The following is a 19653-nucleotide window of genomic DNA, read 5'->3' as shown; positions in this document are numbered from 1 at the left end:
TCCCGCCCCCCCGGGGGGCTGCGCCGGGGCTGAGTCGCCTCTCACCCAACCCCCAGAGGGTCCTGGGGGGGTCCCGGGGGCAGCGCGGGGGGCTGCGAGGCTGCGGGGCCCCGGGCAGGAGGCACCGCACGGCCGCGGGCTGCGGGGGCAGGCTCACCTTTCCTTACTCAGTTTCTGTGTGTGTTTTTTAATAATTGGCCAATACGGTGTTTATCCTGATAATGTTTTCAATTATAGGGAGGCATTTTCAGGCCGTATTCCTGGAAATGAGATGCCGGATGGGTCGATAACGTTTGCACATGTGCCTCATGCGTGCATCATCGGGAGATCAATATGATTGCGCTGGTATGGAGATTTGTATCACACCTGTTCTCTGACATCACAGAGAAACAGCTGCTGTTTCTTTTATTGTTTTTCTTTTTCTTTTTTTTTTTTTCCCTTCTTTTTTCTCCTTTTTTATTTAAAGTTGCACTTGTCACACGTAGTTAGAGAGCTGCCTGGAAGTCTCCCCTCAGACAGCTCCCAGGTCAGTGCCTCTGCCTTCAATCTGTCTGCTGGAAACCAGTTTCTCGGCCACTCTGAGCTGCTGCAAGGAGAACGGGTTCGTTCCTGCAGGGAAATGGCTCTGTGGCTATTGAAACTGAAAAAGGGCAGGCGGGTGCTGGAGGGGGAAGCCCTGCTTTACCCCAGGCAGCAGCTGTGGTTTGCCTTGAGGCATCTGGGTGACAGCGTAGGGAGGTGGCTGGAGCTTTAGCCTCTCCCGTGGCCACGGGCTACCTCAGCAGTGTGGGGTGTGCCAGCACTGCCGCCCCGCAGAACAGAGAGGATCAGAGCCGTTCTGCCTCGCCAGGCAGAGGGGAAAAGGGTAGATATGGCTTGAAAAAAAAAAATCAAGTATTTTCTGTGCTAATGAGTCTGTTAAGAATATTTCTGTGAGACCCCCCCTCCGCTCTTTTGAAACGTAACTATACCATTTTTCCTCTCACTTGCCAGCCACCAGCACCCATGGTGCCAGGGAGGCTCCGCTCCCCATGGCCAGGCCACCCTGCCTGCTGTCCCTCTACGGAGTCCCTGCTGCTGTGACAACATCTGGACGCTGGCTCAAGAGAGCGAAGGTGTAGGAGGCCTTTGGAGGTGATTTCATGTTTTTGCAGAAACCAGGAGAGTTTGGTGGTCCAAAGGCCGAGGGGCCCTTGGACTGGATGCTCTGAGAGAGGCACGTACTGTGCCAACCACCATGGAAACTGTGGGCCTGCTGAGGGGCTGGTGTACAGGTACGGTTCAGGTCCAATTAGCACTTGGATGCAGAAGTCGTTTTATTGGCATGGTACCTGTTTTGTAGGGTTTTGCCTTCATTACGGTTTGGGTTTGTTGGTTTGGTTTTTTTTTCCTTTTCATATGTATTGGGAGAGATCACTTCTCTTGTTTCTCAGTAAATGGAAGTAAAATCCTTTGTCTAGTTTAAGCAGACGTGTGAGAGCACAGAGGGTGAGTGTGCCAGAGCCTGCGTGAGGGTTTCTTGTTCTATCCCGTATCATACGAAAAGTCAGGAGTAGCAGCTATTTTTGCTTTTCTTGAATCCTAGGTAGTGGGAGATGCAAGATGATTATCTTTCAGACTCCTAATTTATGATTTTTTTTTTTTACGTACAGTATGATCCTGTTTTCAGAAATAAGAAGGGTGATGTGGCTGGTTTTACATGTGGCTCCACTGAAGCCTGAAGCACTGGAGCCTATGGCTCAAATGTACCCAGACACCCCTTAACATGTCTTTTTTAATGGCAGTGTTGTTGGTATCTTTGGTTTGAAATGGATAGTATGGCCTAGGTTTTGGTATATTCGTGATCATTGTGATCAATTATCACATGGAGTGCAGGCACTTGGAAAATATTGTGGTGGGTAGAAATCTGAAGAGTTTTAGGTAGCTGGTGGTGAAGGGTGGGATTCTGAAACACAAGGCCATTGGAAGGGAAACTGGTGCTGCCTTCAGGTCGGGCACGGCTGTGACTTGCTGCTGTGTTACTTTTTCAGACCAAGGAACCCTTCCAGTTGGAGAGCTGCAAACCTAATTAAGCAAATAAGGTTTTATATTAGGTAGTGGGAGATGCAAGATGATTATCTTTCAGACTCCTAATTTATGATTTTTTTTTTACCTACAGTATGATCCTGTTTTCAGAAATAAGAAGGGTGATGTGGCTGGTTTTACATGTGGTTCCACTGAAGCCTAAAGCACTGGAGCCTATGGCTCAAACGTACCCGGACACCCCTTAACATGTCTCTTTTAATGGGAGTGTCGTTGGTATCTTTGGTTTGAAATGGATAGTATGGCCTAGGTTTTGGTATGTTGATGATCATCATGATTAATTAGCACATGGCGTGCAGGCACTTGGAAAATATTTTGGTGGTGTTTGAAATGGATAGTATGGCCTAGGTTTTGGTATATTCGTGATCATTGTGATCAATTATCACATGGAGTGCAGGCACTTGGAAAATATTGTGGTGGGTAGAAATCTGAAGAGTTTTAGGTAGCTGGTGGTGAAGGGTGGGATTCTGAAGCACAAGGCCATTGGAAGGGAAACTGGTGCTGCCTTCAGGTTGGGCACGGCTGTGACTTGCTGCTGTGTTACTTTTCAGACCAAGGAACCCTTCCAGTTGGAGAGCTGCAAACCTAATTAAGTAAATAAGGTTTTATATAGACCCCCTGCTTTGCTGAGGACCCACCTCTGTGTGTGTGTGTGTGTGTGTGTGTGTGTGTGTGTGTGTGTGTGTGTGTGTTAAGGTGTCTCAGAGCAGAGCTGGCAGTGGTGGCAGTGGTGAGGGTGTGCTCCTGCTTGAAACACATGATGACTTTGCTGTTTCTGTGGGGATGAGCTGACTGGCAGAGGCTTGACCTGGCTGGTCTGGCTTCCCAGGATGCCACGGCCAGCTCCTGAGTCCCTGGAAACTCATTTATGGAAAGAAGGTAAAGGTAAACAGGCACGTCCCGTGCCTCGGAAAGGAGGGCATTAAGGAATTAAAATAGACTCACCTGAGACCTGGTCTTTCCCCTGGCAGGCGCTGCTGCCCGAAGCAGCTCTGAAACACAAGGCCATTGGAAGGGAAACTGGTGCTGCCTTCAGGTCGGGCACGGCTGTGACTTGCTGCTGTGTTACTTTTTCAGACCAAGGAACCCTTCCAGTTGGAGAGCTGCAAACCTAATTAAGCAAATAAGGTTTTATATAGACCCCCTGCTTTGCTGAGGACCCACCTGTGTGTGTGTGTGTTAAGGTGTCTCAGAGCAGAGCTGGCAGTGGTGGCAGTGGTGAGGGTGTGCTCCTGCTTGAAACACATGATGACTTTGCTGTTTCTGTGGGGATGAGCTGACTGGCAGAGGCTTGACCTGGCTGGTCTGGCTTCCCAGGATGCCACGGCCAGCTCCTGAGTCCCTGGAAACTCATTTATGGAAAGAAGGTAAAGGTAAACAGGCACGTCCCGTGCCTCGGAAAGGAGGGCATTAAGGAATTAAAATAGACTCACCTGAGACCTGGTCTTTCCCCTGGCAGGCGCTGCTGCCCGAAGCAGCTTGCAGCTGTGGGGAGAGCAGCACAGGGCTGGTGGTGGGCACCGGCTGGAATAATTAGCTGTGTCAAGCTGCAGAGATGAACAGCAGCGTTCATCTCCTCGGCTGCTGCTCCTACATGTAGATGTGAAAACTCCCTGGGTCGGTGTCTGGGTCCAGCACTGGGCGTTTTCTGGTGTGGTCTGGAGGCAGGAGCAGAGTCATGCCCAGAAGGTGGGAGAAGGAGAGGTGCCAACGGTGGTGGCACTGGAACAGCCTGCCCAGGGAGGTGGTGGAGTCACCATCCCTGGAGGTATTTAAGAAACGTATAGACATGGCTCTTCAGGGCATGCTCTAGTGCCCAAGGTTATTGGTTTATGGTGAGGTGTTCGGTGTGGGGTTTAGTTGGTGGGTGTGGTGTTTTTGGTGGGCGTTTGGTGTGGTGGTGTGGTGTTTTGTCTTTTTTTTTTGTGGTTGGACTCGATGATCTCAGAGGTCACTTCCAACCACTAAGATTCTGTGATTCTGGGATCTGTACCTGTAGGGTGAGAGCTTGGGCACTCGGCTCCAGGCCGACTCAGTCCCTGCTCGAAGGACTGCTCGCAACTGTCATGCTAAGTCACTGCTGCAAAAATAGTGGGATAGAAAAAAAGGCCGGGGGGTGGGGGTTATGGAAGAAGAGCTTCAGCTCCAGCAGTTCGGATTTAAGTACAAGGAGCCGGGCTCTCTCCCACTCCCAGTTCTAGTCTTGAGTGGCTTCTATTCCTGGCATGAGATCTTTCACAATTCCTCTCCCTGCCACCCCTCTTCTCCCGTGGGTGTTCGGTGTGGGGTTTAGTTGGTGGGTGTGGTGTTTTTGGTGGGCGTTTGGTGTGGTGGTGTGGTGTTTTGGTAAACAGACACATCCCGTGCCTCGGAAAGGAGGGCATTAACGAATTAAAATAGACTCACCTGAGACCTGGTCTTTCCAGCCTGGCAGACGCTGCTGCCCAAAGCAGCCCCCTGCTCGAAGGACTGCTCGCAACTGTCATGCTAAGTCACTGCTGCAAAAATAGTGGGATAGAAAAAAAGGCCGGGGGGTGGGGGTTATGGAAGAAGAGCTTCAGCTCCAGCAGTTCGGATTTAAGTACAAGGAGCCGGGCTCTCTCCCACTCCCAGTTCTAGTCTTGAGTGGCTTCTATTCCTGGCATGAGATCTTTCACAATTCCTCTCCCTGCCACCCCTCTTCTCCCGTGGGGGGCGAGGGGCTCCGTGTGCCATGGGCAGGGCTGCTTCTGGTGTGGCTCCATGACTTGGCTCCTCTCACGCTTCACTTGCTGCATCCCTGAAAGCCTCTTCTCACTGCCTGCTGAGGGAGGCACCGCGCTGCAGCCTGACCTTCACATCCCCTCTCATGCAGCCACCCCTCAAGACGAGCATCCTTCAGCTTCACGTTGGGGTAGCTGCAGGAGCACGTCAGCAGAGGGGGACACCGAAGCTGGTGGCTGTCAGCCATGTCTCTGAGCTCCCATGTCTTATTTGTCCCCTTTGCTGTGGGGGGTGATGCAGCGTTCATCTCCTCGGCTGCTGCTCCTATGTGTAGATGTGACAGCTCCCTGGGTCAGTCTGGGTCCAGCACTGGGCGCTTTCTGGTGTGGTCCGGAGGCAGAAGCAGAGTCATGCCCAGAAGGTGGGAGAAGAGGTGCCACCGGTGGTGGCATCTGTACCTGTAGGGTACAGATGGGGGCGAGGGGCTCCGTGTGCCATGGGCAGGGCTTCTTCTGGTTTGGCTCCATGACTCGGCTCCTCTCACGCTTCACTTGCTGCATCCCTGAAAGCCTCTTCTCACTGCCTGCTGAGGGAGGCACCGCGCTGCAGCCTGACCTTCACATCCCCTCTCATGCAGCCACCCCTCAAGACGAGCATCCTTCAGCTTCACGTTGGGGTAGCTGCAGGAGCACGTCAGCAGAGGGGGACACCAAAACTGGTGGCCACAGCCATGTCTCTGAGCTCCCGTGTCTTATTTGTCCCCTTTGCTGGAGGGGGTGACGGTGGGGCAGGGTGGTGGCAAAGGAGGACCCCAGAGCTAGTTCCACCTTTGCCACCTTGTTCCTTCGTGCAAGGAAACTGAGGAAGGTAAAGGTAAACAGACACATCCCGTGCCTCGGAAAGGAGGGCATTAACGAATTAAAATAGACTCACCTGAGACCTGGTCTTTCCAGCCTGGCAGACGCTGCTGCCCAAAGCAGCCTGCAGCTGTGGGGAGAGCAGCACAGGGCTGGTGGTGGGCACTGGCTGGAATAATTAGCTGTGTCAAGCTGCAGAGATGAACAGCAGCGTTCATCTCCTCGGCTGCTGCTCCTATGTGTAGATGTGACAGCTCCCTGGGTCAGTCTGGGTCCAGCACTGGGCGCTTTCTGGTGTGGTCCGGAGGCAGAAGCAGAGTCATGCCCAGAAGGTGGGAGAAGAGGTGCCACCGGTGGTGGCATCTGTACCTGTAGGGTACAGATGGGGGCGAGGGGCTCCGTGTGCCATGGGCAGGGCTTCTTCTGGTTTGGCTCCATGACTCGGCTCCTCTCACGCTTCACTTGCTGCATCCCTGAAAGCCTCTTCTCACTGCCTGCTGAGGGAGGCACCGCGCTGCAGCCTGACCTTCACATCCCCTCTCATGCAGCCACCCCTCAAGACGAGCATCCTTCAGCTTCACGTTGGGGTAGCTGCAGGAGCACGTCAGCAGAGGGGGACACCGAAGCTGGTGGCTGTCAGCCATGTCTCTGAGCTCCCATGTCTTATTTGTCCCCTTTGCTGTGGGGGGTGATGGTGGGGCAGGGTGGTGGCAAAGGAGGACCCCAGAGCTTGTTCCACCTTTGCCACCTTGTTCTTTCGTGCAAGGAAACCGATGGTGGGAAGCGAGATCCCACCACACACCGTGGTGGTTGTCCATCTTAGGTGGAGCGTTTTTGTCACTCCGCTGGTATGAGGTGGGAACGATCCTCACGGTGCACAGCCTGTGAAGAAATGCCTGCTAAAAATACACACTGAGTATTACCAATGCCATTAAAATCTTACTGTAAATTTTGTTTGCACTATTAAAAATTTTTCTTCCTCGCCCCCCAGGCAACAGAAATAAGCCTGCGCATGTTTATTCATTCATCTGTCAAGTTACAAAATACTTCCAGAAAAGTATTTTGAATTTAATTGTAGAAAATAAGATTTAAGAAAGACCGCAGTACCTTAAGCTGAGGCTGCTGTTACATTCTGTGATGATAAACTGGGACGGATGCTTTTTTCTGTACTTTCAACATGGTTATTTAATAAAACTCAGCTACTTTACTCAGCTTTCTTGTTATTAAAATTTAAAGCTGGGCAAGGCTGGAACCTTTTCCTGCCCAAAAAGCACTTTGCGCGCATTGTATTTACTAAGGCTGAATTTAGGCGATACTGGTTCCAAAAAGCCCCTGATCTGGCTGCCCTACACTTGATACTGGTGTGTGGCTTCCAGAGTGTCTTATACAAGAGCATGAGGTCCAGAACTCCCCCCTGTTCCCCACAGGAGCGGACAGCACGGTACTTGCAGGAATGGGCAGAGTGGTTTCTGGGCTGGGGGCTAGGAGGAGCCAGGGGCACTGGGCTCTTCCATCTTGCTGTGTTCCAAAAACTCAATTTCAGAATTTCTCAGTTTACTTTACTTGGCAAAGAATTTATGCTTAGCTATACGCAGAACAGTATCATAATGTGTTTACCTTTGTGTTCTTACTCATTTCTTTGTTTTAAAGAAATCCAGTTCATCTTCAGGAAAAGCATGTTGTACTCTGGTGTGTGGAGGCAAAATTACAGGCAAAAAAACCACCACGCTTACACATGACTGTGAAAGCTACAGCTTTATTTTGTGATCTGTATGTTACATTAACATGCTATGGATTTAGCCTTCATTAAGGTGACGAGTTATTAAGGCTCCAAACCCCAACAAATACAGGGAAAGCTAACCAATGGCAAGAGAAAATTTAGTGCAAATGTAAACAAACGCCTTTCAACTGAGATCCTTTTGTGTCTGTAAACTTCAAGGAGGATAGACAGTGACCTGGAATACTTTGGATTCATGCAAAGAGCAAGATTAAATGCAGACCTACCTATTTTAACTAGATGGTTCTTGCCTATTTTCCTCTCCTGGATTGGCTAGTGCACAGGAGGCCTCTGCCGTGCCTATTGTATCACCAGGGAGGGTCTGATATGTTCCTTCTGCTCATCAAGGCTGTTTCTCAGCTGTCGCTGAGGACTGCTGAAACAAACATACCAAAATGTCTTTCCCCATGAGCTTGTAGGTGTGACCTTGGCAGTGTTCACAGATAGACTGACGGGGGAGATGCCACCAAGGGGGAAGATAAATGGTGAGGTGCTGACCTGGCAGTGACACGGTCATACTGTAAGTAGTGGGTTTTCATCTGGTCTGTCTCATCGCTAGCAGATACATGTCACCCAGAAGGGTCTAAATAAAGGCTTACACAGTGACCGCAGCGTTTACCATATCAAATAGCCCATTTATTGTTTGTCAGGCTGGAAGCTGGTTTCCCAGGCTGCTTATAAGTAAGGATAGGAAGGTGAGCTTCCATGAGAGCCCACAAGAAGATCTACCTTTTCATGAGTTTGCCTTTTTCTCTAGTCTTTGAACCACATGAAAGGCCTCTAAAAATTCATTGAAGTCGATGTGGCCATCTTTGTTGTAGTCTATGCTGAGGACTAACTTGTCAAGGGCTTCATCCTGCACATCGATGCCCAGGTGAGAAGCGAAGAGTTTCCATGTCTGTCTGAACTCCTCGAGAGAAATGAGACCTAAAGGAGACAGAGAGCAGATTGCTTTCTGCAGTGCTGTTTCCCCTTCCCCACACACAGGCATGCAAACCCTCCACTGCATGGAGGTTACCTGCCTGCCCTGGCTTGGGGGTGCTTTGGGATTTCATGACAGAAGTATGTTTTCATTTCACGTAACGATCTAATGTTTTCAACGGGGGAATTGAGAAAGCAGGAAAAACTGAGAGTGAGAGTCGAAAGGAAAAAAAGCCCCTAAAAGAGTGAAGCCAGCACTGGAGATGGGATGTGTGAGATTTTTTTTCTCAAGTTAGGCTCTGGCACTGTCCCTTATATGGTTACAGCCTGACTGCTTAAATTAGTCTGCACTAAACTGGAAAAGTGACATCACCTCTGGTTCCTCTACATTTAGAAGCCTTAAGGAGGAAACACAGTGGGGAAAGATAACTAGCATAGGCTTCCTAGGACTCGTACAGTGAAGTTACCTAGCCTTACCTGAATGGTCCTTGTCAATGATGTTAAAGATGATTTCCAGATCCTTTCTGTATCTGCACAGTGTTTCCGCCAACGCTGGCTGGACCTGGTTTTGAAATCAAAGGAAACCATTCAGACCTTGATTTGAGTTAGTCTAACCCACAGAATCTGTACTACCCCTATCTATTTTCCCAGTTTAATTTGTCAAGTTTTTTTTTTTTAAAAAATCCTTATGTTCAAGTTCCCTGGAATGACACTTTGTGTCTTGCCCCGAGGAATCATCAGCTAAAACCTGTCACTTTCAGATGGCAGGACGAGGGGGAAGGAGCCCTTCGCACCTCCTACCTTCAGCAATTATTTGCGGAAATGGGATAATCTAGGGAGGATGCTGTAGGCCGGGCACTCGTACAAAGCTTTCGCTGTACGGATGTGAATGGGTCCTGCTGCTCAGAAAAAGGATGGAGACAGCCAAGTACCAAAGCACTGTGCAGCCACTCAGTACAGTAACAACTGGTCTGTGTAGAAGAGACCTCGGCTACCATGAAACATCTAAAAGTCCATCTACAAATTTGACATCCTCCTACAGGTGCCCAAACTGGCTCTGGAGCACATTTGAAAAGCTCCTCTCAGAGAGTGAGGGTTGCGTGCTCTGGGTGGGATTTGTCGCATCTCCTCAGCTCTGTTATCTAAACGCCCTTGAGAGTCAAGGGAAAGTAAGAAGCAGTTCTAGCATGTGATTCATCCAACCTATTTTAGGCATCTACCTTAGCAGGGAATGATGAGTCGTACCCTAGCAGTGCTCATTTCCCTCCAGTGACTATAAAAGGAAGCTCGGCAACTAGTTCAGCTGTAGATGTCTACCTGATTGGCCAAACCACTGCCTTGTGCCTCAAGTTGCACCAAAAGCTGTTCCTCCCAAGATTTGCAAAGGAGGCCTTTTCCTCCTTACCTCTTTTACAGGTTGACCTATTTTCAAATCGTAAAAACATGACATGAAGTCAACTTCTCCATCGGAGTTCATCTGTGCTAACTGAGGCCGCAGCATCCTCCAGGGCAGTTCCAGCTTTAGGACAGACTCCATCGCTGCAGCCCAGTCATTGACAGAAATCTTGCCTGCCAGAAGGGGTCAGATTATGGTTACAAGGGGTACGTGACGCAGCACACATCAGTCACCAGCATGCCTTCTGCTATTATTAAGAACAGTTGCAAAACATCAACATTTTCTCCTAGCCCTAGGATAAAAACCCTCATTACAACAAACAGAGGGGTTGGACTAGAGATTTCCACAGGTTCCTTCCAACCTCAACAACTTTGCGACTCTGTCGTGATGTTTGGCATGTTTTAATACCTTTTGAGAAAACGAGACTATGCCATGAAGAGTACTGCAGATTTGAGCTGAGCTCCAACTATAGAGGCCTATGTTGCTGAAAACCCAACAAGACAGAAATATGTTAACGAGCTCTTCATTGGCCAAAGAAACAGTACCATCACTTATCGACTGCCCTTTTAGCGGCACCGATGACAACCCAGGCAAGTGAGAAGCCATCAAGAGGAAAAGTCGTATTTGTGCTAGAAATCACAAACTCCTTGCTCCTACATAAAAGGTTCATGTATCAACTTACCACTGACTTTTCTTCAGCTGATGGGTGAGCATGTGTCTCCTAGTGGCATAGCCAGTCCACTTCAGTCAAATATCTCCCAGAATCGGGAGACACGTTTCCCCTCACCTCAGGCCCCAGTTCACTTCATGCCAAGTGAAGTGGTGACCTTTGAGCTTCTGGAGTTGGATTTGCCTGCCCAAACTCCCTGCTCAGCAGCAAACACTATTTCCTTATTTGCCCATATGTTTCAGTCGTCTTCCTCTTCCTACTCAAAGCTTCATCCCTTCACGTTGTTTTGTGGGGCTAAGCATCTGCTAACCCCTACCCTCCTCTGTGCTCAGGAAGAATGTAAGATCAATGAGCCTCTGCTGCCCTCCAGCCTTATGCTGTCAGGCAGGGCCCCTCTCCATGGGCTTTGTCCCCTCTGCCCCTACGCACACCTGGTGGCAACTGGACAGACTGGTAGTGTTACCTGTGCCGTTGAGGTCATACTTCACAAAAGCACGAGTGAGTTCAGCCCTGTGGGCATAAATCGTCTCTCGTAAGGACTTTAAGGCAGATGATTCAATTGTACCCACCCTAGGAGGAAAAAAACGGAGAACAGGTCATTAAAAGATTTAAATCCTCTAGCGTTTTATGCTTTTCAGCATTCATTATCAAATTCTTATATCCTTTAACATGTAGCATGCTTAGGGTCATCCTGAAAGACAACACTGGGGGGAAAAAACCCCTCAAAACCAACAAAACAAACAAAGGCCCATAAGAATAATCTGAATTTATGAGATAATCGAGTTTATGCAGGTAATTCTAAGCTGCTTTGCTTTAGTAAATCTGACCACAGCGCTAGGCATGGCAAAGCTGTCATGATAAACTTTTTGGACTCAATTCATAACAGGATTTGCCCAGATTAGCACTGCAGCCTTAAAGCAGACCTGACAGACAAGCGCAGGCCCTTCAGGAGTCCCTGGCAATTGTCTGTTCTAACCGCTTACCGCATCTAATTACCTTTGGGAGTTCCTCAGGAAACCAAGTTAGAGCACTTAGAACATGTTTTGTCTACTGTATTAATTTTTAAATTGAAAACAGAAAAACAAGGAAAAAGCAAGGAAAACAGATGCCTATTCAATTATTCAGCAAGCTATAGATCTGTGGCAGGTACTCGGATGCCAAGTGGGTACCCGCTCACTGCGTTACAACACACGGCTTTACCTCTCCCGAAGGTTCTGCCTGCGCGTGTACTTGCTGACTCGATACTGCACGAACCGAGGAATCAGTTCTGGATTCAGTTTGATGTAGGCTCCCCGGTTGCTCCCCTCTTCGTAATAGTTAGAGGCAGAAAATATGGTGATAACCTGGTCATAGGAAACAAAGAGACTGGCTTGGCAAGAACAACTCTTCTTGAGACTGATTTCTGAAACTCACCTTAGAAAAACATGCAGGTTACAAAATTAAGTGTCTACAACTAAAAAAAATGGAGATCAACAACTATGTAGTTCATGAAATTGCTTGCACTTTTCAAGTCACAGCTCCAGGCCTGTATTTTTGGCCTGTCATAGGAAGACTTCAGTTCCGAGGACAGTGTGATATGACACACTTGTTTAATAGAAACCTTTTTCTAAGATAGTATGATAGAATCATAGAATCGTAGAATGGTTCGGGTTGGAAGGGACCTCAAAGATCATCTAGTTCCAACCCCCCTGCCATGGGCAGGGACACCTCCCACTAGAGCAGGTTGCTCAAGGCCACATCCAGCCTGGCCTTGAACACTTCCAGGGATGGGGCATCCACAACTTCTCTGGGCAACCTGTTCCAGTGTCTCACCACCCTCATAGTAAAGAATTTCTTCCTGAGATCTAATCTGAATCTTTTTTCTTCCAATTTAAAACCATTTCCCCTTGTCCTATCATTACCCTTCCTGGCAAAGAGTCCCTCCCCAGCTCTTCTATAGGCACCCTTCAGGTATTGAAAGGCTGCTATAAGGTCTCCCAGATAGACCTGGTTTTCAGGATTCTTGCTGGCCTCCTGATACAGCATGTCAGAAAGCAGGGCCAGAAGAGAAAGAGTAAGTTAAAAGGCTTCTCTAGAGCCTTAGAGCATCTCTGGTACTGTATTTACACAGAACTCTCCTTGGGGATTTCGTTGATGTTCATTTGTCTTCACACAAGTAATAAGCCAGTCCCCACCCCCTCAAGCCGCAAAGGATTTTCTCTGTTAGAACTCCATAATTCATTCTAACATCTGTCTAGCACACAGTTACCCCAAACCCATTCTAAAGAAGGCACTCATTTTTTCAATTAACTTTGCAGACAAATCTACTGTGGGCGTGCCTGTGAAACTCACGGGAGAATTCTCCTTTACATGGCAGCATCTTACCTTCCCACCGTGACTGATCTCATAACCTTCTGGCTTAAATTCATGAGACCTGATGAGCATCTTCAGATTATACTTTTTAAACAGCTTGGCAGTGACATCAGGGCCAAAGTAACAACCTCCTCCTCGACATTTGTTTGGTGTGCAACCATTCTGGCTTCTTGGGTCACTCCAGAGAATGTCAAGGATCTGTAAAATGCAAACTCAAGCAAATGAGGACTGATGGCAGGGGAGGACTGGCGGGCTATGGCAGTCTGAAGCAGTGGCCATGGCAAAAGCCCCACAGTACAGGGAGAAAACACACCTGCGCTAACAAGTAGGTCTTGTGTTTTCTTCCTTCCTTTCAGCAGGGCATTCCTTTGGGCTGAAACTTTTGTTCTACTTTTCTTTAGAAACATCTAGATTTTGGATGGACTTTTTGAGATGAAATATTATTTCTGAAATGTACCTCCTTTTACAGCTGAAGTTTCCAGATTCGGGTGGGTGCATCAGGAATGGGCTGTTCCAAAGAAAGCGACAGCTGCCGCCTTCGCATGTGTATGTGAGAGGCCCTTTCTGTTTCCCAGCACGGACCTGATAACCACATGGGTCACTGATTTTTCCTAAACTAAGCTGGGGAGTGCCTGCTCTAAACATGACAAGAATTGCCTTTGCCTTTATTACCTTGGGTTAGCTCATGTTTTGAAACAAGATTTCACAGACATGAGGATGAATTATCATGGTTTAAAATCACCTAACCTATTAATTCTAGTCAGTAGCAAACATTAGGCAATGTGTTTGTTTAAATGGCACTGGACAAGATTTACACTAACATATTCCACTTCACATTTGTGAGCATGGCTCAGTGGAGACTTGGGTAGCTGGGGGAGTGTCAGATTTGAGGGGTTGCTTGTGCCCATTACATTAGTTTGTAGGTCAGATATGTATCTTGGGAAATCACATTTTCAGAGACAGATTTGCTTCTCAAGAAGCAAAACAAAAGTGCGTGCCCCTTAAAGAAGCTTTCTGAAGAGAAGCTCAGAAAAATAAGCTTGTACACAATGCAATTTTGACCTTCTAAACTGCTGTGCAAATTAAGCTTTTCAAATTGTCACAATTTATTAAATTACAGCATGACAAGAGCTCCATATTGCCTATAATATTGAAGAGGAAATGAATAGCCAGAGGACAAAAAATTCCCACTCCTGAGTAACCAGCCTGTAGGTCTCAGAAGGTGGGTTTTTTTGAACTCTACCAGCATTCAGCTGCCAAAAAAGGTGCTCACTGTCAATGACAATCGCAAAGTCTGACCTAAACTGACAACCACATATGTGCCAACACATCCAATCACATGAGGGCACACAGAAAAGGTCTCATACTGAGCTCTTTCTTCCTCATAGAATCATTATGGTTGGAAGAAACCTTTAAGATCATCAAGTCCAATCATTAACTCAGCACTGCCAAGTTACCACTAAACTAACGGCTAAGAAAAAACACAAGTAAATTGTACTTGTAAGGTCTAAAATAACAAGCCTTTGTTACCAGGTCTACAAAAAGCATCCAAAGAACTAATAGCTGGCTAGTGTACTCCGAAGAATGATGAGTTTCTTATTAAGAGACAGTCGCCTCAGACTCAAAAGTACTGCCTGACCAGATCACCTGTCGGGTTTGTGCGGGGTGGGGGGTTAGTGTCAGTCAGGTTTTGGTTTCACCTACTTGCTTCCATTCCTTTGGGGTGGGTTCTGGAGGCAAATTTGAGCCTGAAGGCTCAGTGGAGCCCGATGAAGTGATGTGTTGTGTTTTTCCTGCAACATTCTGGTTGGCAATGTGTTTACTGGTTGTGGGAATTCTCTCCTTTGCTTGGTCCTGTCTGTCTCTCAATGACTTCGGTGGCCGCATCAAAGATTTCAACTTAAAAAAACCAAAACAGAACACATTGAAAGAGTTACAAGAACATAAAAATGATACAGAGATGTCAGCTGAAAGGCACATCAGTTCATCAGTTCGCCTTTTAATGTACTCAATAGTGAACTCTCAGAATGTCCTGAATTTACAGGTTGGGTGGAAGCTGCAGGTGTTTGGCACTTGCAGAAATTTTGCTTTATATCTATCAATGATCAGCCTCTTCAGAGCTACTCTCATATTCCTAACAAGACACACAGGCTGATTCCAAACCACAGTCAATCACAGGGTCTCACTATGCAGCAAGTACAGTCTGGGCTCAGGGCAGACACTTTAGTGCCCAGCTTTACTGGAAACTGAAAATGTGCATGTATACTGCACTGAAGATGAGTTGGCATTCACTACTGCTCTGATACACTAGCATGCTGCTAGGTTAATTTGGCTGAAATCAGTGGAACAGCACGAGGGTAACAGTGAAATTGATGAAGTATTAAATCAGGCTCTTTTACTGTTAAATCAACCACCTCCAATATGCATGGGCATTTGATTTTTTGGGGCTGCGTGCTATGGCTCCATGAATGCCCATTAATAGAGACTCTTCCCCAGGGAGTGTCTTTTCTTCTTATTTGAAATTGTCTCATACTAGCTCTGTTTTGAACAACCCCCTCCCCCAACAATCCTCTCCCCCCTTAATTCTACTCTTTAAGAAAGAAAAGAACTGATGGAAAACACAATGCAAAACACTGGGTTTTTCCCCAGTGCACTGACCAGTACTTGACACCTGTCAGTTGGCAGCTGTACCAATTAAAATACATCAGTTGGCCTTGAGTGATATCGCCCTGTGTTGTGGCCCACACATGTCTCATTAGCAACGCTCTCCTGTGGCAGCAACTTTGACCTGTTAATTCTGCATTTCACAGATGCCGCATGAGTAACACGCCGAGCCCGGCCTTGGTGAAAGCGTGGGCAGAACTTAAATTCACAGTTAAGACACCTACATCTGTAGTTAGGCACCCAGTTTTAGTGTACAGTGGTACAGCCAACAGAGTCTAGACTCTGATGACCCGAAGGATTCATTGCCCTTTTTTCACATCTTTAAGAAACAGAGATACACCTGACTGTCCGGTAAAGCATTTATTTCTGTGTTAGAAAACATGAGGATGAGAGAATTAGTATCTTTAGATTCCACAGACACTAATCACAAGATACAAAAGGTTGCTTAAATATATGTATCCTCTGCCATCTGAAATGCTCTACCATGTCTGTGAATTAGCATAAAGTGGGCAGATATGAACCAGACCTAAAGGAGACTGGTGGAGGAGACCTGTGAAGAAGACTTTCTCCAGAGGCGACAAGAGGGGACATCCCTCAGCTAAGGGGTGCTTCTGCAAACAGCACTGGAGGCTGACCAATGATAAGACCTGGATCTCCATCGATTATAAGGAACCTAAGCACCTGCTCACAACCTCACACCTGCTCTCGATTTAGTTGTCCAAATTGAGACCAAATCCCACACCATTTTCCACTGATTTGAAAGAGCTGTGTTTGCTCACCATTTCAGAAAAAAAACCCACAAAAGGATATTTCTGTCTTCTAAATCCCTGAAAAGCAGTAGTTTCTGTTTTCTCAAGGCCAGGTCCTGAAGTTTGATCCTGCTGGAAAGGCTCTCCCACATATGCAAAGCCCAGCCGCTGCCAAGGGAAGGCCTCACAGGTAGAGAACTTCCCCCACACTACAGATGGCAGAATCACAGCCCCCAGACAGAAGGCAGTACTAAAAAGATGTGTCTAGATTGATTTCTAAAGTTTTTAGAAATGCCTGAAAATTAAGTACTTTTCATACTTTCTGGGTACTGCATCATCATGGCAGGAAGGAGTTATCTAAAGTGTTTTTAGCAATTTTGAAGTCAAAAAACCCATGTTATTTTACAGCAGCCAAACTGGCTCCCAAGACCTATTGAAACCTTCCTTCCTAAATGCTAATTTTGAAGAAAAACAAACTCTTTTTTCCTTATGTGCCTTATACAGCAGCCATTTCCTTTCCTGAAGCAAACAATTTCATCTTAACATTTGTATTGCTAACTTTTTTAACGAAAACAAAATTATCCCTATGTGAATATGAGCTCTTACCTTATTTCTCTCAAGTTTATTCAGGAAATCCAAATCTGTGGAGTCTGAAATCCCTCCATGTAGGATAAGAACTTTGCTATCAATTATAGTGGCGAGGGGAAGCCAGCTGAAGACATCTTGCAGAAGACCCAAAATCTGTTTCCCATGGTCCTGTAAAACATACTCTTATATTAGATCCTATTTCTGGCATATTCTGTTGCTCTAAATTGAAGATTTTGCTGAAGTGTCTACCACAGTCTGTACAACAGCCCCATCGGGTGACACCCTGAGCTGCAACACTGACAAACACGTTCTGACATTTACTTCAGTGCTGTTTGATTGTCCCTCTAGCATTTCGTTCTCCTTTCACGTGCACATCTTTTTGTGCTCTTGAGTAGCCTTATGAATGGTATTTATTTCATCCCACAGATCTCTAGGCATAAAAGGCTAACACTCAAAATTGGTTTGCCTGTTATTCCACTGAAAAACAAAAATTATTTCAACTACATTACTAAAGTCATTCTGTACTACACTTAAATAAACTGTTTGGAAGTTTCCTTATTTACACTAGTTTCATTTTACATGTGCAAGACTACAAAGAAAACATATAGGAAGGAGGAGGAATCTTACCTTGTACTTCTTTGAAACTTCTTTTGTAAAGCCATATCTGAAAATGGGACAACATCATGAACAGGTTTTCAATATGTCCCATCTGCATGATATTCTATAGTGTTTGCTACTGTATAGAGTTTTCTGTCCCTCTCTTTTTCCTGCCATTGTCTCACCTCTGTTTAAATGTGCTCTCTTCTGCTCTGTCTCAAGAATTGAGTTAAACTGATTTTTTTGTACATACAAGAGATCAGGACCAGAATCTAGACCAAAAATTGTTGTGGCCTTTTTCCCAGCTAAATGAAATAGCTTACCAGTTTTATATTTTAGATACCAGAAAGAAAGTTCAAAGGAACCTAACTGATGATGAGCAAAAAGTCCCACCAAACCCCCACAGAGTTTTTGTTCTAAATCACTCGACTTTATTAGACAATGTCATCTATCATGTCTTTTCCCCCACAAGGGACAAGGATTTTGATACTTCATTCTTTTAACACCAAGATATCCTTGGTGCAAGGGGCATTTTCATAACACTCTAGCTCTCAGCTTTCCATTTTACCAGGGTGCAGCACTGCTAATCAAAATGCCCAGCAAAGAGCCATACACAGGAATGCATTTTTGCACCCCAAGCCATCACAGACTTAAGTTAATATTTTCCATTATTTTGGGTAGGAATTTTCCTTCCTTGTAGATAAAGTAACTGATCCCGTTTTATATGTTGTTTTGTTGTTTGTTTGTTTTTTTAAATTAAGTGCTGAAAAGGCAAGTATCATGTGAAACTGATTCTCTTACGTGGATCATTAACAGGATTTGAACATCAGCCTCTAACCCAGGTTTATGCCTGTGTTAAAACAGCAATATGTTCCGTATGCACTCATCAAATGATTTAAGGGATACAACAGGTTATCCACCAGCCAGTTACCCAAAGACTTAGTGGAGCAACTTAGAATTATAGGGACTAAAACTAAGGAGGAGTTCTCATGTCTGTGAAATTATTTTGTCTACAAGTGACACTTCCACTACAGCCTGAGTACAAATGTCTGTATTAGAAAACAGCGTCTCGGCTGCTCCTGCCATGGACCAGACTGCCACCTCTCAACTAATGGACCTCCACGGTGTGGAATCTAGGATATTTACTCACCCCTTGTTTGGGAATGTGGCAGTGTATTCACCCTACCCAGCTCCCCGCTCCTGCAAGGCAATGGGCTGCACGCCAGGATCTCCCCTTGAGTAGGGACGCCTCTCAAGGTTACTTCTCAAGGTTCAAATATTCCTTCCCACAACAGATCTTCAGTAAGTGACTAACAGCATGCTAAACTTTGAAATCTTAGCTAAGTGATATAAAGGACTGATTGTGCATATATAATCCTTTAGACATAAACCGTTGACCAAGTCTGGGGCTAAGATTGGATCCAGCTGCACCTAGACTCCTCTCTAAGGAGGAGTTTAGAAAGCAAGAGGGGTCCTTTCTGAACCTTGTGACTCAATGGGAGGGGCTCCCTGACAGCTCTGTCTGACCCTGTCCTCTGTGCAGTACATAACCAAGTGTGCCTTGCCATCGAATCTTGTTAAAACACTGCCATATTTACTATCAAACTTTGTTAAATCACTGTTTTATATCAATAAATATTTCACTGCTTTTCTCTTATCAGTGAAATGCATTACTCCATCCACAACAGATGTGACATCTTAGTCTATAGTTAAGTGAAATATCAGCTCCTGTTTTACTGGGTCCATTATATTGACTACCATTATGTCTTTTGCTATGCTGTGAAAAAAGGCAATGCTTTAATTAATATATCATCCTTCCATCCATTCCCATTCCCCAAATTTGGTACTTCGGAAGCTGCACTAAGCCCATTGACTTCAATGGATTGTGATTAGGCCAGAGATAAGACACAACTCCTGTTCAAGTGCTTGTGTGTAATGAAGATGCCCCCTCACACATCTTGAAGATGCAGAGCTACACCTGAATACCTAATAAAGCATTATTTCTGTTTTAAAGTGTCACAGTGGCTAAAGCAGCATTCAAAAGCTCCAACATTTCTAGTGAAAGGCTGGATACTCCCTCCCCTGGCCCCCTAAAATCTACCTCAGGTTCATGATGTAGTCTTCATGGTTTCCTCTATTCAAGTGTAAATCATTGGGGTAGATAAGAAGAAATGCAAACAGGATTATAAGTATTTCCATAGAATTTTGCCCTCTGTCAACAAAATCACCGTTAAAGACATAGCGGTTCTGTTCTGAAGGCAGACCATTCTGCAAAAGGAAACAAAAACAAGGACATT

The 19653-nt window shown here is 46.2% G+C and overlaps 1 protein-coding gene across 3 annotated transcripts in view; it reads right to left on the bottom strand.

The window, feature by feature from the left end:
* Positions 1–7382: 7382 nt before the first annotated feature.
* The window catches only part of PPEF1 (protein phosphatase, EF-hand calcium binding domain 1), a 40117-nt gene continuing 27846 nt past the window's right edge, over positions 7383–19653 (bottom strand). For all 3 annotated transcript variants that reach the window (XM_014960205.1, XM_014960206.1, XM_014960207.1), the window contains 10 exons: positions 19458–19624; positions 17387–17423; positions 16778–16927; positions 14463–14657; positions 12771–12956; positions 11607–11749; positions 10870–10976; positions 9746–9909; positions 8818–8902; positions 7383–8346 (listed from right to left, as the gene is read on the bottom strand). In XM_014960205.1, coding sequence (XP_014815691.1) covers positions 8153–8346; positions 8818–8902; positions 9746–9909; positions 10870–10976; positions 11607–11749; positions 12771–12956; positions 14463–14657; positions 16778–16927; positions 17387–17423; positions 19458–19624 — 1428 coding nt within the window. In that variant the 3' untranslated portion in view covers positions 7383–8152. The remainder of the gene's footprint in view (positions 8347–8817; positions 8903–9745; positions 9910–10869; positions 10977–11606; positions 11750–12770; positions 12957–14462; positions 14658–16777; positions 16928–17386; positions 17424–19457; positions 19625–19653) is intronic.

This window comes from Calidris pugnax, unplaced genomic scaffold (genome assembly GCF_001431845.1).
Source record: "Calidris pugnax isolate Ruff unplaced genomic scaffold, ASM143184v1 scaffold188, whole genome shotgun sequence".
Taxonomy (NCBI): Eukaryota; Metazoa; Chordata; class Aves; order Charadriiformes; family Scolopacidae; genus Calidris; species Calidris pugnax.
Note: the sequence above shows the minus strand (reverse complement) of the source record. Positions and strands in the feature narration are given on the sequence as shown.